Genomic DNA, 22,043 nt, shown 5'->3' on the forward strand with positions numbered 1-22,043 from the left:
CCACACTGTTTCAGAGGGCAGTTAAGAGGCAACCACATAGCTGAGGGTCTGGAGTCACATGTAGGCCAGACCAGGTAAGGATGGCAGATTTCCTTCCCTAAAGTAGCTTTTCGATTATTGATTGATTTTAAAGTTCCACCAGCTACCATGGTGGGATATGAACCCTTGTCCCGAGAACATTAGCCTGGGCCTCTGGATTACCAGTCCAGCGACATCACCACTATGCCACTGTTGCCCTTTGGAATTTATTGCTTAACACTAGTTAGCCCCACGGAGGTAATAATGCAACTGAGTGGGATTGCTTGCCCACTTCAGAGGACAATAAAGAATCAGCTACATTGAAGTGGGACTCAAAGTCACACACAGGCCAGAGTGGGTAAAGGCAGCAGGTTTCCCTAATCAACATTAATGAAATATTTGGCCTCTTATAATCATCCAGCGGATTCTGTGAAAGAGCACTTGAAACATTTTATTTACAGATTTTTAAAACTGAATTCAAATGTTCTTACTGCCGTGATGGGATTGTGAAATGTAATCCCCCTCTCCTGTGCCAAGTTTGGTGGAGGGGGGGGGCATTTAATAGGGTGGGTGGTGGGGACCCTGCTGCTTTCTCGCCTCTGCCCCAATTAAGTCAGCGGTGGGAAGGCTCATGAACGGTCTTCAGTGAAGCCCAAAAAGCAAACTCTGGTTGCTTCTGGGGTTCCAGGGAGGGTTTTGTGGAGAGGGTTGGCCCCTTGTTCAAAGGCCATCAGTATTGGGAAGGGGGTCCCCCAGAGGACCACCCCCTTGCCCTTGCTGTTAGCCGCCCTTCCCACCATCACTTACGTGTGACCTGGGTCCCTTGGCAATCCTGAGCCTCGGGTGGGTGCATTATTGGCAGCAGCCACTGCGTCCCTGGTCATGCTGTTGAGTGATGAAAGCTCTTGGTGGGTGCGGGCTTCCAACTCCAGGGTCCTTGATCCTGGCAAAGGCCCACTGCTGCCCAGTTAACAGCCTAATCGAGAAGCTAGTGGGCACAGCACACCAAAAGTTTCTTTAATAACTTTTTTTTATACCCTGAAGACAGCAGTGTTGACATCAAGAACAATTAAAAAAAAAAACTCCTAATTTTTAAATTGACCAACCTGTCTTTAATTCTGGCAAACTCTCTTTTTGAAGGGTCAAATGGCAAATATATCTATATCTTGTTGTTGTTTTAAAGCACAGTGTAAGGATGCAAATGGTATAATTTGATGTCAGACATAAGCAATGTCACAGCAAAAATGACTTTTTAAGAAATCCAAATGCTGAGACAGAATATGGACATTTTTAACATTGTTCTTAATAAGCGAGTGCAATGACATCACCAGGTGGGTTTGGCGAGCAGAAAAGGAGTGAACAGGTTGTGGTTTAAAAGTGGTTTTCAAGCCAAACTTGCAAGAGAGCTAAATGGACATTAAAGAGATGGTCATAAATCTGAGCGTAAATCCGTATCAGTTAGTTTATTGCAACTCCCTCAGTTTGTGGATTTGCTGACCCCCAATAATGTGATCAGCAATTGCTGTTCAAAGAAAAAAATGTGTTCAAAAGCTGCTAGGAAGGTATGAATTGATTAAGAAGATGTCAGTGTTGATCGTAATTTGCATTCGTTATTTCTTTTTTTTTAAGAAAATTCCAATGAAACTTGGTCTCTGAACAAAAACCATAGTTAGAGCCACTAGATCTTTTGTAAATGGGAATTGTGCATAATTAATTTTATTGTCAGACAGAAAGGAAAATTTCATTTAAGAGTATTTGAAACAACTATCCTTATATCCTAGTGTTGCAAGTCTTATTTCCCCCTCATTTAAAGAATTGCGCCTATTTTTTTTCTTAAGGCATTTGATCACATTCTGTCTGCCATAGAAGACATTTCCGGCCAAATTGGACATAACTATCTTCGAGACAAGTATGTAAATTTCGTGATAGATTTTTTTCAGAGTTCTATAAATGTTCAGCACAATTCATTAACTCTCCCCTTATCGTGTAACTTAACAATTTTTATATTTTTGGGGAGGGGTTCTTGGGGAGGGGTTCTTGATATTCTATCAGATCTATGTTTCCACTGGTTCTTTGCCAGATCTATGCTAATACTGAAAATGCAATCCAATATTCCTACAATATCACTTCCCATCTGTAACAGCGCAATTTATAATTCCATACCCAATGGCATTCCACAAAATGATCTCTTCTTTAGAGGTTGCTGCTCTGCAGTTCTTTTCCTGTGCTCACAATTTGGCTAATCTACATAATCTGTGACTTTCTTACTGTGGTGTGTTCTATTTCAGGTGGACTAACTTTGACAGAAAGTACCTGAGCAAAATAATGATGAGGAAATCGGCACAGATTAGTCGGGATAGGATCCTCAGCGTTTTCCGTGAGCTGAATCTAAAGGATGCCATCAGCTACGTGTCTGAGGTAATCTCACCAGCGGGCCCATTAGTTACATAGATGTAGACAGGATGGGCCTTGTAGCTGGTAGCCCGACAACACATTAATCTTAAAAAAGGAGAGCATGTTTGTGAGAAAATGCTAAGCCTTAGAAATCACTGGTTAGTTTTCAGCTGAAGTATTGTGTTCAATCCTCAGTACCAGATTTGGGAGGATATCAAGATTTTAGTGTGGGTGCAGAGGATATTTGAATGATGCCTGGGATGAGAGGCTTCAGTTATGTGGTGAACCTAGAGAAGCTAGGATTGTTCTGAGTAGAGAAGATCAAGGGGAGATTTAATAGACGTGCTCAAAATTTGAGAAGAGGTTTCATCATTTCTCTATTTGCCCTGGAGGAAATGGTAGGAGGGTCAGTCACAAGGAAATAGATATTTAAGATAATTGGTGAAAGAAGCAGAAGGAAGATGAGGAATGAGAAAAAATTCATCTTTTATGCAATAAATTGTAATGATATGATATCCATTACCTGAAAGGATAATGGAAACAGATGGAATAGTAACATTAAAAAGGAAATTGGACATATACTTGGAATGGAAAAATTTGGAGGGCTTTGGGGAAAGAACAGGGGAGTGGGGCGAATTAGATAGCTCTTTCAAAGAGCTGTCACAGGCATGATGGGCTGAATGGCTGCCCCCCTGGAGCACTATTATTCTATAATTCTATCACTTGCTGTCAAGTAGCTGTACAATTGAGTTGTTGCTGCATATTATAAGCAGCTCAGCTACATATTCGATAAGATATTGAAAAGCAAGGGCCTGAACCTGCAGTTTTCTTACATTATGTCCCTTCTGTTCACTGCTCAAGAAAAGGGCAAACCTACCACCTCGGTGGGTGAGGGTCAATAAGAAACATTCCCAGCATGAGGTCCTTTTGTTTAACACCCTGCTTTCATAACCCAAAGAGAGCCTGGTTATATTTCCAGGGTCATGAAGCCCCTTCAACTTGCTCATGCTTTATGCAACAATTAAGAATTTTTGCCGTTTCTTGGCGCAGGTTGAATCTTACCTCGCCATGCGTTTGGTGAGCCTGTCTACCAGGTGGATTTTCACACGCTTTCTCCTTCCATGCTGCCAATAATTTGGAGCACCAGATTACACGCAACCGTATTCCTGTAGCAAAATAGGGTGAAGAACTTCTTCTGAACAAGACTATTTCCGACATTTCCTTGTGTCTTGTAAAGAGCCGTATTGGACGATTCCAGTTGTTCAGTTAAATATACCCTTGATCAACTATGTCTGATAGCTAGCTTGCTTGCTTCCTCCCAGATAGTGAATATTTTCTCAGGAGGAAGTTCTATTTGAACATTATGTTCATAAATCATTGTTTTAAATGAACAGGATAAGCACAGTGTGACTGATAAGCTCATTTATTTAAAATAAAACCTTAATAAATAATTGGACAATTAAATATCATGTTTGCAACATGCCGTCTGATTGAGTTTGGGATTCTTGCTGTAGCTCAGTATGTGATGGAAACATTGATTATTCTACGAATGAGTCCTGGTCACAATGGTGATGAAAAGTAAAATCAGATGGCACAGAAGATGGCCATTCAGCCCACCATGCATACACCAGCTCTGAAATGTCAGCCAAGACTGAACTCGAGTAATAACAGCAATATGTTGGACATCTAGTGAATTTCCAATACATAATCCACCCCTTTAGATATCTACAGTTATAAGTTAATTGAGCAATCCCAGTTTCATTGATGGTTGATGTCTGACTTCAGTGACTTTTCAATTTTGTAGGGAGAACGGAAAGGTTCCTTGGCTTTTATTCGCTCGAGCAGTGATGTTAATGTTGACTTCACTGGCCCTCGTCACTCTATTGTCGACTCATCTGTCTCTGCACTGCTGTAAGTATCAGCCATGAGAGAATTTTGGCATAAGAAGTAAAAGTACTTGATAATCAGTCATACGCAGGGAGAGCTGTGCTCTGGGAAGTGCAAATTTTCCTGGACCACTCAAAATACATCCCAGATTGAGAACTGATCTGAATGGAAAAATCCTAATGAAGTTTTTTGAATTGATTTAAGAAATAATTGTATTAGTGTAACACCTTTCATTACAGTCCAAAGCAGTTTGGGCTGAATGGATGTTAAGTATCTATTAAGTGTAGTCACTTGGGTTTAAAAGATTAATGGAATGGATATCCGAATGTATGAGGCGGATGATGATGTATCACTGACATCAGTCAATCATGTGCTAGGCACTCTCGCGCTCCCTCCCCCGCCCACTCAGCCCCTCCCATGCCCTCTCTGGCACATACCAGTAACAAAGACCCATGCCTGGAGTCCACAGATCATGGTGTCTGTCCAGAACAGTCATTGTAGGAAATGCCACAGTTAATTTGCACATAGTAATATCCAACAGCCAGCAATGTATTTCTTAAGAAACATGGGTGATCTGGTTTAGTAATGTTTGTTGACTCTTACTTTCACCTGTGAGAACAGATGGGGTCTTGGTTTCATTTATCATCCAGGATGTGATATGTCCAACTGTGCAGTGCTCAGTATTCCACTCAGAATGTTGGCCTGGAGTGTATGCTTAGGTCACTGGGATGGGGCCATCTTTTGATACAGAGGTGAGATTGCTATCAAAGAAGCCGACGCTGACATGTTGTGACAGAATATAATTGTTTTCCCAGACGAGAAAGTAGCAGTGAAGTGTGCCTGGACATGCAAGCGATTGAGAATAGATTGAAGAGCCTTAAGGATCGAGAGGAAATAGTCACTCACCACATGTTGCAGCAACACCTATACAAACCCAGGAAACGGGTAAGGAAACTTAGACAGCCTATTTGCATCTCCAGATTTGGGAAATGTTCTGAATTCTAAGTTGTGCTATTTTTTCTCATTTGGTTAAAAACATTTGCACAAATCTGATCAATGCCTAAGTAGAAGCTGTCGTCACCTGACATCTAATTGGTTTGGTGCTCATACTTTATTCAAGGTGCTGCTCAATAAAAGGTTAGCAAAGTACTGTCCCTGAGTAAATATTAATCAGTCTATTCAAATATATTTGCATTTTGTGCCTGGGATCTGGAATATTCCAGAGAACAAGTGGGGGCGACCCTCTCACAGCTCTGAGAGATAAAGCTGACACTTTGGTACAAAAAGACAAGAAAGGGAACTTTCTGAGCAACTTTTGGAATTTTTAGTTTTTGGAGCATTAGATTTTTTATTATTTTGTAAATACTTAATTACGGGTTGTCTCTATATACTAGCTCACTGTAGAGGACAGTGCTGGTTCACCTCAATGGAATTTAAACAAAAATAGATTTCACCCCAGCCCTTCCTTTGACCAAACACAGGGAAGAATGAGAATCTTAGAAAAGGGAGGGACCTGGGATTAGAATAGTTCGTTTCAGGTAAGGTTAGCTCCAGATAAGGCTCGAGGGGCAGGATGGTCTTGCTATTCGATGTGATGTCCATTATTCTATGTTTTTAGAATAGTTTGGTGAGCAGAAATCACACTTGTTGGCTCCTTTGTTCTCTCCCTCTGGTTGTCCCCCCTCATCACACTTGCAGTTGCCAACTCTCTCGCTGCTGGAAAGTTGGCCCCAGCAGCATTCCTGCACTCTATCAATGAGTGTGTACCTAGACAGTGAGGATTGACTGAGAATGAGGGGGATGAGACAGGCCCCAGGCAACATTCATTGTCCACCAATGTTAGTTGCCGAACTGTTGCCCTAAACAGTGTGCCTGGTTCATGGTTTAAATCTGGGATCCTCCTGTTTTGCATAACAATATAGTACATTAGTTGATCCATTTGTTAATTGAATTTACCTTTGTTCTTTAACGTATTGTGTGTCTACTTGTCCCTTCTGGATGTTTTCATCCTTTCAGAAGACCATTAGGATCAGGAGTAAGCCTTGTAGTCCCTCAAGTCTCTTCTGCCACTTAATTCCATTTACCCACCTTTTTCCTCTGTATCCCCCAATGCCTCACTGATCAGACTAAGAATTAGGAGGTGTGTGTAGCTGCTAGGGGTGAAATCTTTTGCTGAACTCTATATTCACTGGCCCAATGGTTTCTTTTTAAAGTACAGGCTTAATTACAGCCGCCATAAGCTTGTACGCAATGAAGGTGAGAAACAAGATAAAGAAATTTTCCAGCGCACCATGAAAAAAAGACTGGAAAATTTCAAACCCACCAAGCTCGGAAACAATTATGCCTCCAAATTTAGGAACATGAAGAAAGAAAGGGCAGCGAAAAAGGTAAACCCCTGAAATCATGACAGGTTTTTATTTCCATTGTAGATAAAGCTTCTTTCCAACACGGCTGTTTTATGCCTCGCAAACTATACATTAAGTTGGGACCATCTTCCTGAAAATATATTGCTGGAGGTGGGGGCGGTGCATGGAAGAGACTGTCATTTTTGTAAAGTTATGATCTGGAATTCACTGACTGAAAGGGAGGTGGAAGCTAATTCAGAAGTAACATTCAAAATGTAATTGGACAAATACTTTAAAAGGAAATAAAACTGCAGGGCTATGGGGAAAGAGCAGAGGAGTGGGATAATTGGACAGCTCTTTCAAAGAGATAGCACAGGGGTGATGGGCCAATTGGCTGCTTTCCATGCTGTAAAATTCTATGGCAGATATATGACCTGATATTTGTGAACACTGATTTCCTCTGATCTGAATTTGGGTTTATTGGCCACTTGGCTTACAGTGCTCCATCCACTGAAATTCCTCATACTTGGGGGCCCCAATGTTTACAGGAAGTTGGAGAGGGTACAGGGGCAGGAGAATGCTCAGGATGTGGAAGTCCTGCTAAATTTAATAGCAGTACATCATTATGATTTATTTACTTCCATTTTCTGTTCAACAGTGACCAAATTGACAAGCGAGCGGTTTGCCTTCTGAGCAGGAAAATCAGCAGCAGGAGGTGTTTGGGCATGTTCCTTCGCAATTGTTAAAGCAGAAAGGCCTTGGTTCAGGAAGGAAATTGTGGCATAAAAACAAAAAAACTGCCGATGCTGGAAATCCAAAATAAAAAATGCCTGGAAAAACTCAGCAGGTCTGGCAGCATCGGTGGAGAAGAGTACAGATGATGTTGTTCTTTTGTCTGTGACATCTTTTGGTTATCTCGTTCTATCACTGCTTGCTTGTCCCAACAACCAACACCCACCCCCACCCACACACACACACACACACACACACACACACACACACACCTAACCAGCTTATATTTCACCCCTCTCCTATTTTTACTTAGTTCTATTGAAGGGTCATGAGGACTGGAAACGTCATCTGTACTCTTCTCCGCCGATGCTGCCAGACCTGCTGAGTTTTTCCAGGCAATTGTGGTAGATAGAGTCTATTCTGGGAGAAGAGTAGGGGACAGGAGAAAGGTGCTACAAGGTGGGAGGGGAGCTTGTGAATTTGGGATAGATGTCTGCGCTTGCAGTAGGTGGGAAAGAAAGATGGACTGTGTTCAGAGTGGGGGATGGGGGTATGGAGGCCTTGGAAGTGGGGGGGGCGGTGGTGGTGGTGGTGGTGTGGGGGGCAGGGGGAGGGGTGCGATGCTGGAAGCACGTGCTCTTCTTGGCCCACAAGGATTGCTGTGTAAAAGGAAAAAAAAAACACACTCTCCTTCTTGAGCTAGCAGTTCTTGCCTCACTTTTTGCTGCTGTGTTTCCTGTGTCCTGGGGTGACCCATATGGCAACAGTTAAATTTAATTGAGGCCACTTTTTGTACTTGGAGCCTGATTCACGTATGTTGGTGAAGCATTCTGCCTTTATTCTCAGCTGGATACTAGCATGCAACAAAACCTGCCACAGTGAAGATGGTAACAGTTGCATGTGCAGCCTGATGGAGTATGTTCTCAATTCTTTTCTTTAACCATGACCCTTTATGGGTGATTAATGTCAAGTTTTCAGAAAAAGAGGCCATTGTGTTTCAGCCCCTGCCACAGCACCAAAACAGCTCTTGCCAAGGTCAGAAATGACGTCCTATATGTTTGTGATGCTGATAAAATATCCTGCCTTGTCCTCCTCAACTTGCCTGTAGTCTTCACCATGGTTGACCGCACAATCCTCTTCCAAAATCTCTCTACTCTTGTCCAGCTGGGGGGAACTGCACTGGTCTGGTTCCATTATTATCTACCATAGCCAGAGAAGAACCTGCAGTAGCTTCTCTTCTTATTCATGCACCCCTGTCTATCCTTAGCCCCCTTCTGTTTTGCTCTACATATTGCCCCTCTGTAACAGCATCCAAAAACAGTGTTAGGCTCCGTATGTACACTGATGACACCCAGCTCTGCCACATCACCACCTCTCCACACCCTTCCACTATTTCTGAATGATCAGACTGCCTGCTAATCCAACTAATTATTAGGAAGACCGTGCACAAATTCCGTTCGTTTGTTGTTGAGTCCATCCCTCTTCCCAGCAACTGTCTGAGGCTGAACCAAACTGTTCACAACCTTGGTATTATATTTGACTCCGAAGCGAGCTTCCGATCACGTTCAAGCCTTTGCTAAGACCACCTATTTTCTCCTCCTCAACATTGCTTGACTTCCCCCACCCCGACTCCCCGAGCTTCCCCACTTCCCCAGCTCCCTCCTGCTCAGCTCACCTGCTGCTGAAACCCTCACCCAAGCCTTTGTTTTGTTACCTTAAGACTTGGGGCCCTTTGTCGGCCTCCCATCCTCCACCCTTTAAGAACTTAACCTCATTCAAAATTCTGCTGCCCACTTCTGAACTTGTATCACGTTCTGTTCTTTACCCGAAGCCCCCCTAGCTGTGCTCTGTGCTTGGTGACCTATGTTAGTTCCCAGCTGAGCAACGCCTTGATTTTAAAGTTCTTATCCTTATTTTCAAATCCCTAAGGCCTCACCTCTCCCTATCTCTCACCAGTCCTACAATCCTCTGAGATAGTTGTGTTCCTCCAATTCCAGCCTCATAAGTTTCCCTGATGTTTCATTTTCACCGCCATTAGTGGCCATGCCTTCAGCTGCCTAGGGCATAAGTTCTGGACATCCCTCCTTAAACCCCTGAGTGTCTTGAAGGACATGAGAGAAAATGTACCAACCTCCTTTGATCAAGTTTTTGGTCATCTGCCCTAATATCACCTTGTGATTCAGGAGCATTTCTGAACAAAATTTGAGACTGTGAAGGTCCTTAGAACATTTTACTATGTTAAAGGTGCTACATAAATGTGTCTCTGTCTCTACAGTTTTAGGTAGGGAGGGGATGAAAGCAGTCGGTCATCTTTTGCATTTAAGTGATAAATTTGGTTATGATTTGTGTTGCATTTGCAAATGAACAACAACAAATCAATAAAACTTATCTCATGAACCCATTTCCCGTTTAACTCTTGTTGTGATTGTCCTGATTTTGTTTCAGAAAATCAGTGATGCAGTGCCAAATGGAAGGCTGCCGGTACACTCTGTTGCTTTCCATGTTAATAAAGGTAATTCCTGACTTGCATTTTCTTCCTTTCTAATTGTAACCTCTGTTCCTGGCCTCCTTCCCAATCCATCTGCTGACTTCTTGGATTACGTTTCCACAGGTGACTGGTCACCTTCCAAATTCTTGGCTAAGCAATCCACAGAAGGAAACCTGACTGTTTTTCCTTTTCCACTCCGTCCCCACCCCTGTTCAACTTCCTCGGGTGCTGAGGCTAATTGCAATGTTCCTACTGCAAGCCTAGCTGAGGCCAATTATTACTGACAAGATTTTCAAAGCTGGGATATGTCTGGCTAATTGGGTTCTGCTGCTCACTATTTAAGCTCATAGAGATACAATTCTAATCCAAAAACTATTCAGAGGAATTCAACTTCACCTCTGATTGGCCATGCAGTGAGAGTTCATCTCTTCCAAAGGTATCTTCCTCCTCTTCCCCTCAAGAAATACCCCAAGCACTTTTGGCAGAGGGCAAATGGATGGATTTTGGAGCTCTGCGTTGGCTGTACAATATGTACATGAATAGCACAGGGATGGCCAACTCCGTTATGTTTCTTTTCCTTTTTAATCTCTGTCCCTTCTTTTCCAGAGGCCAATCTCGAATCTCACTCTAGGGACTGGGGCATAAAATCACTTGGTACAGTACAGAGAGAGTGCTGGCTGATGGGCCTGCTGCCTATTGAATGAGTTATTAACCCTGTCTGCCCTCTGAGGTGCATGTAATAGATCCAATGGTGCTATTCTGGAAAACAAAACTCAGTTCTCCTTGGCGTCCAGCATTCATTCCGCCACCAGCATGACTACAGCAGATCGTCTGGTCATAGTCACATTCTTGCCTGTATGCTAATTGGCTGTCTTGACTTCTTCATTACGACAGCAGCAACTATGCTTCAAAAGTACTTCACTGATTATAAGATGTGTTGGGATGTCTTTTGGTTGTAAAAGGTGCTATGTAAATGCAAGTTCTCTCTCATCCTAACTTGCTGTAGAGCAGAAATCAGTACTAGACTATTCATGGTGAGTGTAGCTCGGCCATACACTGGACACATGCACTGACCCAATAAGCTATCAAGTTCCATCCTGATGTTGCCTCCCTTCCCAGGGAAGTGTGCGATCTTCACTTGACCTTGGAGCTGGAACTCCACATGTGGTAATGGATTACAAGCTGAGTTTAGGCTCTACTCTGTTGGAAGTTTCCTTTTACTTCGAAGCAAAACTTTGGCCTTCCTTGGTTTGGAGTGCGTGAAGAAATCTACAGGCCAAGAATGCCCTAGACTCCTGTTCTTTGTGAGTTGAGTAATCTTGGGATGGTTGTAGGACACTGAATTGCTCACCAGTCTCATGTGTTTAGAAGTGGGAAGTCGGCCAAGGCGCGCTCTGTCTGAAGGCAAAATAACCACTGTTATTTGAAGAACAAAATGGATGATCATCTGTCGTCAAGTAGATCACTATCCAAGTGCCTATTTATAAGTGTTCAGCAAGTGGTGTGCAAATCCCAACAGTGTGCTTTCACGCTCTACCCCCAACTTTCAAAGGGCAGTCGTATTGGGGCACTGGCATTTCCCGCTCATGCTCAGCCTTTTCTGACTGTGTTTTAGTTGACCAAAGTAGGGAAGAAAACAATCATTAACTAGAATACCTGACTGACTGACTGTTTTTTATTTAACAGTTTGATACCAAAATTGTACCCTGTAACTCTGGATTCAAAACCACCGCATCTGCCAAAGAATAACCATAATTCTACCTGGATTACGTTAATTTGCTGTATTTATGAGCTGTTTCCTACCTATTTCTTCCAGATACTGATGTAGAGGACCGTTATGATCTATCAGATGGAGGAATTAGTTTCCTAATTACTCCTGCACGCAACGAATCGAATGAAACTGGTAATATATCTTGTCTATTCAGTGCTGAATGCTGCTCTGGATATTTCCTCTAGTTAGATCATATTGGCATATCATATATTCCTCTAATTATGTCATAGTTAGATTTGGAAACTCCAGCTGATGTGAACTATCTCCTAGACGCACATATCCTCTTTGCATCAACACAATTTATAATATCCTGGTAACTGTCAAGTTGAAGGGCTTTCCAAATAGCTCAAAAAAGATCCTGGATTCAATCTTTAGTCTAAACTTTCTGATCAGCGTACCCCAGGAAGCCTCGCCACCATTTTATAAGGGAGGAGAAAGCAGCCAGGTCTCCCAATACTGATCACCTATTGGACAAGCACCTTAACAAAGGGTACATGTTGGTTTAGGACAGGACTGGGCTCAATTACAATGTTTCCCTTGATTGAGTTGATCACAGTACTTTCTGTAGGCTAATGAAACAAAATATAGAATACAATAGAAAATGCTGAAATCACTCAGCAGATCAGGCAGCATCTACCGACAGAAGAAAAGATTGGTGTGCTTTCTGGTGGAAGTGCAAGCCATTTTATTTATTTTTTAAAGCCTCCCATGTCATGTTAGATGTCATACACTGATGCTCTTGAGCCACATTCATGCATTCCATTGGGCAGCTACACACTGCGGTTCCACAACTGTGCAATTAGTATAGGTTTCAGTTGAAGTGGTTTTGTAGATTCTATTGCATGCTTGCAAATTCTAGAAATGCTGGATCTTGAGCATTTATTTTCTATAACCTAGTGATATTTCCTGGTGTAGAGGAGTCAAGGTGGATTCTAACTTTGACTTTACTACAGCTGTTTTATCTTGCTCAGATTGTAACGTTTATCATTGACATAAGATTAGATTGGATCTTCTGTTGCACTTATCTATTTGCGAATGCTTCAATGATTCAGTGAACTAATTCTTATTTTGCAATACTAAATCATTCCTGCAGGAATCGATAACCTGAGTTTCTCCACTGAGGAGGATCATTCGGTTTTCCATATGGTCCCACCGTGGATGTCCAATGAAGAAACTGTCATTCCATCCCAGAGGGCACGTTTACAGATTCCAAGGAGTCCCACCAACTTCAGACGCCTCACGCCCTTGCAGCTCAGCAGCCGATCCATTGATTCATTTTTGCTAGCAGACATCCCGGATGAGCATCCGTTGTCTTTCCTACCTGAATCATCAATGTAATTACAGCATCCACTTCTATCCTTTTGCTTCACACGAAAAGAAAGGCCTGTTTTCCTCATAGCCACCTAAAAATTGATCTCCACCAGCCATAGGATTTGGAGTATTGGAATTGTAGACAAAGTTACTGTAGGTGACAATAAAAAAGAGAAGCAGCCAGCATCGATTTCAGAGGAAGATTGTGCTTGATGAACCTTACTGTGTTCTTTTGAGGAGGTGTCTAGAGGAAATGCGTTAGATATGGTGCACGCAGTCATTCTGAAAGCCTTTGACAGAATATCCACATAGGAGACTATCAGAGAAGACTAAGGGGCGTGGGAGTCGGAAAAATGTATCAAATTTGGCTTAACAATTGTTTAGAAGGGAGGAAACTGAGCTTGGGCAGATTTTCAAAGTGGTTGGAGGTGGGTAGATGGTCCTGTTCTGGGATGGTTTCTGTTCACTGTATATGTCAGTGATTTGGATAAGGGCTAGAGGGGAATGATGGTCAACTTTTAGGTGACACCAGAATAGACTTAGTTAATAATTCTGAGCCTTTTGGAAGCTGCAAGAGGCAAGTGATAAAATGGTGAAATAAGTAAAAAAAAAAAACTGACGTGAAATTTAACGTCAGCAAATCTGAGATGCTACAATTTGTGTTTTTTTGTTATATAGTTTAGGGGAAGGCTGGCTGATGTTGAAGAACAAAATAATTTTGGGTTCAGTTTCACAAAATAATAAAGCAGCACCTCGAGTTGATAAACTAATGCAATACTGGCTTTCATGGTGAGATGTATGGAATATAAAAGTGGAGATGTACTAGTGAATAAATATAAGCCTTAGTAAGATCACAGTTGAAGGACTATTTTCAGGTTTGGTCTCCACATTATAGGAAAGATGTTGAGGTAACAGAGGGTACAACAAACATTTGTTTGGATGCTGGCTGGTATAGTTGTATTTCTTCATGAGGAAACAGTAGAAAAAGTGGGGTTGATTTCATTACAGCAGTGGATCATGTCATGTATTCTCTGCCTGAAGGCAGGTTCCTTGCTGCTGATGCTTCATTCTGAGCTGTTTTCTTGGCAGATTTGTCAGTGGTAATTTGCCGTTCCACCCTCGGGGCCAGGGTAAGGAGGCAGGTCTCAGCCAGAATGACAATTGATCTCATGCTGATAACATTATTCTGAAACACTTGCTAGCCACCTAGTCAACTGAGCTACCCTTAGAACAGTGGATATTCAGGCTGACTTGAAAATTGTTTAAAATTTTGAGGAGGTGGGAGAGAGTAGGTACAAACACTGTTTAGTGATTGTTCTAGGCTAGAACAAAGGGAACTGGGTAGAAAGTGAAGTCGATTTTATTTGGAGAACAGAAAAAACCTTTTTTATGCAAAGGGTAGCAGCATTCTAAAACATCAATTTAAAAGTCATTTTAGTTCAAAGTTGATACATTTGTGCAATTAGTACTCCAATCTTAAAGCAAATGTTTTCAGTTATTGTCCCATAGTTCTGTCCACTGTTATAACCTCTCCTAAATCTACTGAGCACGTTCGCAAATCCGACCTCACTTTAATTTTCCATGTGTGTTGAAGTTGATGTTTCCCCTCTCCCCTAGCTCATCTTTTCCTCTCCCTCTTCCTTTCAGATTTTCAGTCAACAGTTTACGGTTGTTTGAATAGATTTTAAATGAGCTTAGATAGTGATAAATGAGATATTGATGGAACACATGGCACAGTTCTATAATCTGCATTTTTTTTTCACTTTTCCATCCCCTTTCCAGCAATAACAGAAGTAACTAATACATCACAGTAGATATTCCTCCATGTGCTGCTGTGAGTTAGAGCACAGAGTTGAATCCAACTCATGATAGAATGACCAATGGCCTGGCCTCTTTCGAACTCCACCTTTTCAGGAGCCAGATTGAACAGCCTTAGCTCAATTCCTAAACAAAAATAAAAATACCTGGAAAAACTCAGTAGGTCTGGCAGCATCTGCAGAGAGGAACACAGTTAACATTTGGAGTCTGTATGACTCTTCAACAGAACGAAGTAAAAATAGAAGAGGTGAGATATAAGCTGGTTTAAGGGAGCGTGGGACAAGTAGAGCTGGATAGAAGGCCAGTGATAGGTGGCGATAGCCAAAAGCTGTCATAGACAAGACGTCAAAGAGATGTTGAAGGTGGTGATATTATCTAAAGGAATGTGCTAATTAAGGGTAGAAAGCAGGACAAGCAAGGTACAGATAGCCTTAGTGGGGGTAGGGTGGGGTGAAGGAATCGAAAAAGGCTAAAAGGTAGAGGTAAAACAATGGATGGAAATACATTTAAAAATGATGGAAATAGGTGGGAAAAGAAAAATCTGTATAAATTATTGGAAAAAAGGGGGATCGGAAAGGGGTTGGGGATGGAGGAGAGAGTTCATGATCTAAAATTGTTGAACTCGATATTCAGTCCGGAAGGCTATAAAGTGCTTAGTCGGAAGATGAGGTGCTGTTCCTCCAGTTTGCGTTGAGCTTCACTGGAACATTGCAGCAGGCCAAGGATGGACTTGTGGGCATGAGAGCAGGGTGGTGTGCTGAAATAGCAAGCAACAGCGAGGTCTGGGTAATGCTTGTGGACAGACTGAAGGTGTTCTGCAAAGCGGTAACCCAGTCTGCGTTTGGTCTCTCCAATGTAGAGGAAACCGCATTGGGAGCAACAAATGCAGTAGACTAAATTGAGGGAAGTGCAAGTGAAATGCTGCTTCACTTGAAAGGAGTGTTTGGGCCCTTGGGCGGTGAGGAAAGGGGAAGTAAAGGAGCAGGTGTTGCACCTTCTGCAGTTGCATGGGAAGGTGCCGTGGGAGGGGGTTGAGGTGTAGGGGGTGATGGAGGAGTGGACCAGGGTGTCCCGGAGGGAACGATCCCTGCGGAATGATGCCGCTGGGGGGTGTGTGTTTGGGGGGGGTGGGGGATGGTTGTGAAGGGACAATGTGCTGGTTTAGTGGTGGCATCATGCTGGAGTTGGCGGAAATGATGGAGGATGATCCTTTGAATACGGAGACTGATGGGGTGATACCCCCTCCCACGGCACCTTCCCATGCAACTGACTGGAGAATCCTGAGCCTCTGGCTGAAAACTCTTGCCTCAGACTATAGCTATTGGCCCGTAAATTCAAACACTTATGGAGTCAATTAAATGTTGGCCAGTTCTCAAGATAAATGGAATATATTCAGGGATTAATAACTTATTATTTTTTGACCCAATAGAACAATGCAGCATTGTTTAAAAACAAATTATCTGAAAGGGCATTTTTAAGGGGCTTTCTCACAAATATGACTTTTTTTGCTCATGTTGAATTAATAACTGATGAAGTGTATTGCCATTTGTGTCTAAGACTGAGATGATGATTTTATGAACAGAATAATATGATTCTAAAGCGTTGAAGGTAAATATTGTCTTGTGACTGACTCGCTATTTTTGTTGTGTAGGTAACTATAAGTCCTCCACCACTGCCTAGCCTTTCCACCTTGGATGAGAAATGACTTTCCAGGAAAGATGGTCAAGTTAAGCCAAGATGATCTTAGTTGTAAGAGACCCTTGAGGATCTTTCCATCCTATCTCCAGAAGACAAGGGTCCAGAGCTATTCTTCACTGGAAAATGTAGAATTCCAAGCGTTCACCATTTCAGGGCATGGGCTGCACAAGAAGCAAGTTCTACTGAAATTATGATGAAAGCAACTATTGACTTTTTCAGCAAAGCTTAACGAAGACCATCCTATTTGATTTATCATCAAATAATTCACTATGAAAATACAACAGGCTGAGATGCTGAATAAAGACCCAGGGCTGCAAGAGCAGAAGCCATAGATCAGTAAAGCACTAAGATGCACTCTGTGGCAACCAAGCGGATGTAGAATTGACAATCTTTTCACCAGTGCAAGCCTTTGCATTAACCAGTCCTCCAGATATTTGGGTGTCTCCTCGTCTTTTGACATATTCCTTAGAACAAGAAGAAATAGTTTTAGGCACAACAGTGCTCTGCTTCACCAGAAAAAAACATAGAACCTGTTTTAAATGAGTGAGCTGGGCATTTTCTAGTTGTGCCATATGTCTCCAGAACATGCATTTTATGCACATGCACTGAAACAAACTGCTGCAATCGTATACCAATCTTTAGATTGTAGGGGGGTGAATTGGGTGTAGCTTCACTAAAGAATTTTATAGGATATAGAAATTACCTATAGTTTCTATATAGGGTTTTCTATACTTGTGCAGAAGGGAGGAGCAAATCTCACTGCAATCATAGAAATGCAGGAAGGTTTCTCTTTTAGTGTTTATTGGAAAATCATCAGATGCAGGTGTTTTTCTTATCTAGTTTATATTTTAGATATTTTGAGCTGTAAATTAATTATTACTGTTCAGGTTTTCATACTTTGACTTTTTTTTAAACAAAAGAAAGACAAATGCATACCCAATAGTTATCGGTGATGCAGCGCTGTAAAATTTATGAGGTGTGAAAGTTAACTGACCAGTGAGCCTTCAGGAAATTGGAGGTCAATGAGTTTTTTTAAAAATGCCACGGAAGCGTAGACAAAGTTGTTCAGGCAAATCTTTGAAAACCTGACACTCTGTGCTGAGAGATTCAAGTTTAATATTAACATTGCTGGTGTCACAGTGCATGCAAAAAGGATGAGGCAGAGCGATGGAAGATCCATGTTCTTATTACATGGTTATAAAAATATGCTTTGGGATTTTTTTTGAGTAACTGAGACTTCCATTAAAATGCAACAAGAGTCAAAATTATGTTATCTGAGTTAAGAGGGAGTCTTCTAATGCAATCAGGATTTCAAATGCCTTGTCCAGACATGGCAAGCATTTAGTGTGTCCTTTGCAATGCATAAGGACAGATTCTAGTGAATGTGCAATAGGCAAATAGTCCATGAATGCTTCCTATTTATTCCCACATTTTGAGGAAAGGAGTCTAGATATCCTCATCTGAATACTAGTGTTCTGAAATTGAAATTTTAGTGAGTTCCTGAGATCAGAAGTGGGGAATAGTTGTGGCAGTGATTGGCTTTCCCCCTCAGCAGATGGGAGAATAAGGCATTCAACCAGTCTAGGCCAGTAATTGTTTGTCTTCCAAAGATTGTGTAAGAACTTTTCTCGATTGCCATTAGTCTACACGCTGATGGGCACAACCTCCCCTCCTCAGGATTGAGGGACAACATTATTTATTGCAGATAGGCCCTGATGAGTGTACCAAGTATTTTAAATTGATCAAGCTGGGAACTTGAAGTGAAAGCTGCCAAAGTTCTTTGCAGCCATGTCAAGGGTTAACTCACCGCCATTAGTTTGAGTGCCAGTGGGGGAAAAAAGGGCTTGCTAAGCTAAGGCCAGTGAATGCCATTGAGGTTCAAATTTCCATGTGTCTGCCTTTAACCTTCAAAGTTGCCATAGATGTTCAATGAAAGATGCAAGCTGCATGGTTGCAGATTAACATTTCACTAATAGACTGAGCACCTGTTTCCCTTAGTAATCAACTTACATTATCACTCCAGCTATGAAATTTAACTTTCTCAGTGCAGTAGATCTGCAACCTAAGAAATTCTAGGTTTTTGAAATTGAGATTCAAGTTGTGAAATTACCTTCCATAATTCTATCGCATGAAATACGCCATCTCTGATTGGCAGGATTGATTCCTGGCCTCAGCCATAGCTACTCTATAACCAGACACGGAGTGTGTAGGAGTTCCCTGAAGAAATGGCTGCCTCCGTCCATTCTTGTTCATTTGAGGTTATGTATTCATTGTTTGGGAAATAACTTAATTCAACAATATAATTATTCACATAGCATTAAGTCACGTATAATGTACAATTTGGTTTTCAAGATCTTTTTAACGTATGCTATACACAACTAGAGAAACACATCATTTAGGGCTGTCTTTTCTTTCCAATGTTTTACATATTCAACTTGAATATGTGACACTGCCTTGATATGCCTGATTCTCTTGAATGCCAGTTGCTTTTCCTTTTTTATTTTCAAGATTTTATTTTGCTTGTTTTCATTTCATCCTTTCCTCCTTTTGTTGAACAATGGATTAGTCTTATCTGGGTCTGTGGTGCTTCTGTGAACATCAATATGTTGTTGATTAACCCCATAAATAACGAGGTTTAACAAGACTGAATTTTTAGATGCTAGTTTAGTGGGTGGGTATCATAACTGTTGGCTTTAATGAGGGCTCTACAGGGGTACCCTGTTATTTGCCTCTAACCCTTATCTTCATATGTCGGTCAATCAAGTGTTGTATATGATCCAAATTTGACATTATTATGCCTCTAGTTTGCAAATGTGAACTGTACATTGATGTAGCTTCCAGGTCTACTTATGTCTTCCACATGTTTTATACTTGCTGATTAATATGCATCATGTCCAAAGTTTTACTAACTCATTTTAGGAGTAAAAATATATTTTAAAATAAAAATTTAAAAAGAAATAGTGGATGTTTTAAACTAATAAAATTGAAGTATTATCTCAGGAATGTAAAATAACCTTGGGTGTGTGCCAAATTACATGTTTCTATAACCATAACTTTTATCTAGTTTGGTTTTATTGAAAGCTCATTGATTTAGAGAGCATTTATCATTTTGTAGATCATACTATAAAATGAGGGAAAAAAACCAAGCATTCTGAAATTCAGACCACTGTTTTGACTTGTTTCTCTGGTGAAAAATCAGGGCCAAAATCTTCCAAGGAATGGCAATCATCATTGGATTGCCACTCTCCTCCTATTTTTCTGCACCATGCTGAAGCTCCGCTTGTCAGTCCCAGCTTTTCCAGAAATGTGGAGCATACATGAAATGGAACTGCTTCGAAGCACTGGATTGTCAGGGAAAACAGGCCATGACCCCCCCCCCCCCCCCCCCCCCCCCCCCCCCCCCCCACCTTTTTTTTTCATTTAACATTTTATTAACAAGTTTGAGTCACAAACCTCTGGAAGAGGTCAGACTCCACGGTCAGTGCTCACTGATCCTTCAGCTCCTGCAGATGGCGAATTGCAGACTTCATTGTAAAGGTGGAGGTGGTGTTGTCGGCCCAAACTCCTCCAGCCACTGTTTTCATACAAGGTCCACAGTGCCAGATACCAACTGCCCTCCGCTTCATCTTTGTTTTCCCACAGAAGGAACAGGCGTATTTGGCATGTTGGCTGATCTCAATCTTTTTCACCATCTTATGGAATGGGGCTCCATAAGGCTTCCAAATTTCCCCACAATCCCAGCCTTGGTCTGCTTCGCCATCTTTCTTTTATTGCACTAACTGCCCTATTCTAATAAGTAAAGAGTTTAAATATCCATAAGCTGCTTTGAAAAACTGCGGAGAGAAGGTAAGTGAATAAAGGGGTAGGGTGAGTGAAATGGGTAGGGTGAAAAGTAGGTGAGTGGGTAGGTGGGTCGGGGGATAGTTGGGTCAGGTTGGGAGGGGTTGTCATGTTGGGGACTAGACTCTATTTGGAGGGAGTTGGGTAGTGGAGGCTAGTCACGTCAGAATGGATTGGGGTGAGGTCAGAGGGGTTTGGCTGGGAGTTGGGGGAGGGGGGGGTGGGCGCGTGTGGGGGTGGCGGGGTGGTGTTCAGTGTGAGTGATTGGAGGGTCAGTTGTATGGTTATCCAGCAGTTAGGCTAGAATTTTTCTGCCTAACATTTCCAGGGTAACTATCCAGGTAAACAAATCGGAACTGTTGGAGGGTCATAGAAAATAGAGCAGGAGTAGGTCACTTGGCCCTTTGAGCCTGCTCCGCCACTCAATATCATCATGCCTGATCCCCTATCTCAACGTCTTACTCCTGCACTCTCCCCATACCCCCGACACCTTTTAGAGTACAGAACTCTATCTATTCCCATCTTAAATATATTCAGTGACTTGGCCTCCACAGTCTTCTGTGTTGGAGAATTCCATAGGTTTGCCACCCTCTGAGTAAAGGTTTTACTCCTCATCTCTGTCCTAAATGGTCTATCTCATATCCTGAGACTGTGAATCCTTATACTAGACCGCTCCCCCTCCTGCCCCAGTCAGAGGAAGTATCATCCCTGCATCCAGTCTGTCCATTCCTGTCAGGATTTTATGTTTCAATGAGATCTCCCTATTCTTCTAAACTCCAGTGAATACAGGCCTAGTTGGCCCAATCTGTCTTCCTACAACAATTCTGCCATCCCAGGAATCAGTCTAGTGAATCTTCGCTCCACTCCCTCTATGGCAAGGATATCCTTTCTTAGGTAAGGAGACCAAAGCTGCACAAGATACTCCAGGTGTGGTCTCACCAAGGCCCCATACAACTGCAGTAAGACACCCTTGCTCCGGTACTCGAGTCCTCTAGCAATGAAGGCCAATATATCAGTTGTCGTCTTAACTGCTTGCTGTACCTGCATGCTTGCTTTCACTGATTGGTGTACAAGGACACCCGGGTCCATTTGTACATCTGCCATTTTGTTTTTCCTACCAAGTGGATAACTCCACATGATACTACATCTGCCATGTATTTGCCCACTCACTCAGCCTGCCTAAGTTGTCTTGAAGCCTCTTAACACCCTCCCCATGGCTCACATTCCCACTGAGTTTCATGTCATCAGCAATCTTGGAAATATTACATTTGGTTCCCTCATCCAAATCATTTGACATATATTGTCAATAGCTGGGGGCAAGCACTGATCCCTGCAGTACCCCACTAGATATCACCTGTCACTCCAAAAAAGACCCATTTATTTCTAATCTGTTCGGTCTGCTAACCAGTTCTCAATCCATGCAATATATTACCCCCAATCCCATGTGCTTTGATTTCGCACATTAGCCTCTTATGTGGAACTTTATCAAAAGCTTTCTGAAAATCCAAATATACCACATCCACTGGTTCTCCCTTATCTATTCAGCAAGTTACATTCTCAAAGAACTCCAGTAGGTTTTTCAAACATGATTTCCCTTTCATAAATCCATGTTGACTTTGTCTAATCCCATTGATTATTTCCTAAGTGTCCTGTTATCACATCCTTTATAATAGACTCTAGCATTTTCCCTACTACTGAGGTAAGGCTAACTAGACTGTAATTTGCTGTTTTCTCCCTCCCC

General features: G+C 42.0%; 1 protein-coding gene and 1 pseudogene across 1 annotated transcript in view; one reads left to right on the forward strand and one right to left on the reverse strand.

Moving 5' to 3' along the window:
* LOC121276325 (sodium/hydrogen exchanger 3-like) overlaps positions 1–19,478 on the forward strand; it is an 80,826-nt gene extending 61,348 nt beyond the window's left edge. The window contains exons 9-17 of the mRNA XM_041184598.1: positions 1,857–1,927; positions 2,307–2,436; positions 4,217–4,323; positions 5,115–5,244; positions 6,513–6,686; positions 9,822–9,888; positions 11,681–11,767; positions 12,729–12,969; positions 16,416–19,478. Of these exons, the coding sequence (XP_041040532.1) occupies positions 1,857–1,927; positions 2,307–2,436; positions 4,217–4,323; positions 5,115–5,244; positions 6,513–6,686; positions 9,822–9,888; positions 11,681–11,767; positions 12,729–12,969; positions 16,416–16,419 (1,011 nt within the window). The 3' untranslated portion in view covers positions 16,420–19,478. The remainder of the gene's footprint in view (positions 1–1,856; positions 1,928–2,306; positions 2,437–4,216; positions 4,324–5,114; positions 5,245–6,512; positions 6,687–9,821; positions 9,889–11,680; positions 11,768–12,728; positions 12,970–16,415) is intronic.
* Positions 19,479–19,947: 469 nt separating this feature from the next.
* On the reverse strand, positions 19,948–20,222 carry LOC121276486 (annotated as a pseudogene).
* Positions 20,223–22,043: the final 1,821 nt, after the last annotated feature.

Source organism: Carcharodon carcharias, chromosome 3 (assembly GCF_017639515.1).
Source record: "Carcharodon carcharias isolate sCarCar2 chromosome 3, sCarCar2.pri, whole genome shotgun sequence".
In the NCBI taxonomy this organism is placed as follows: domain Eukaryota; kingdom Metazoa; phylum Chordata; class Chondrichthyes; order Lamniformes; family Lamnidae; genus Carcharodon; species Carcharodon carcharias.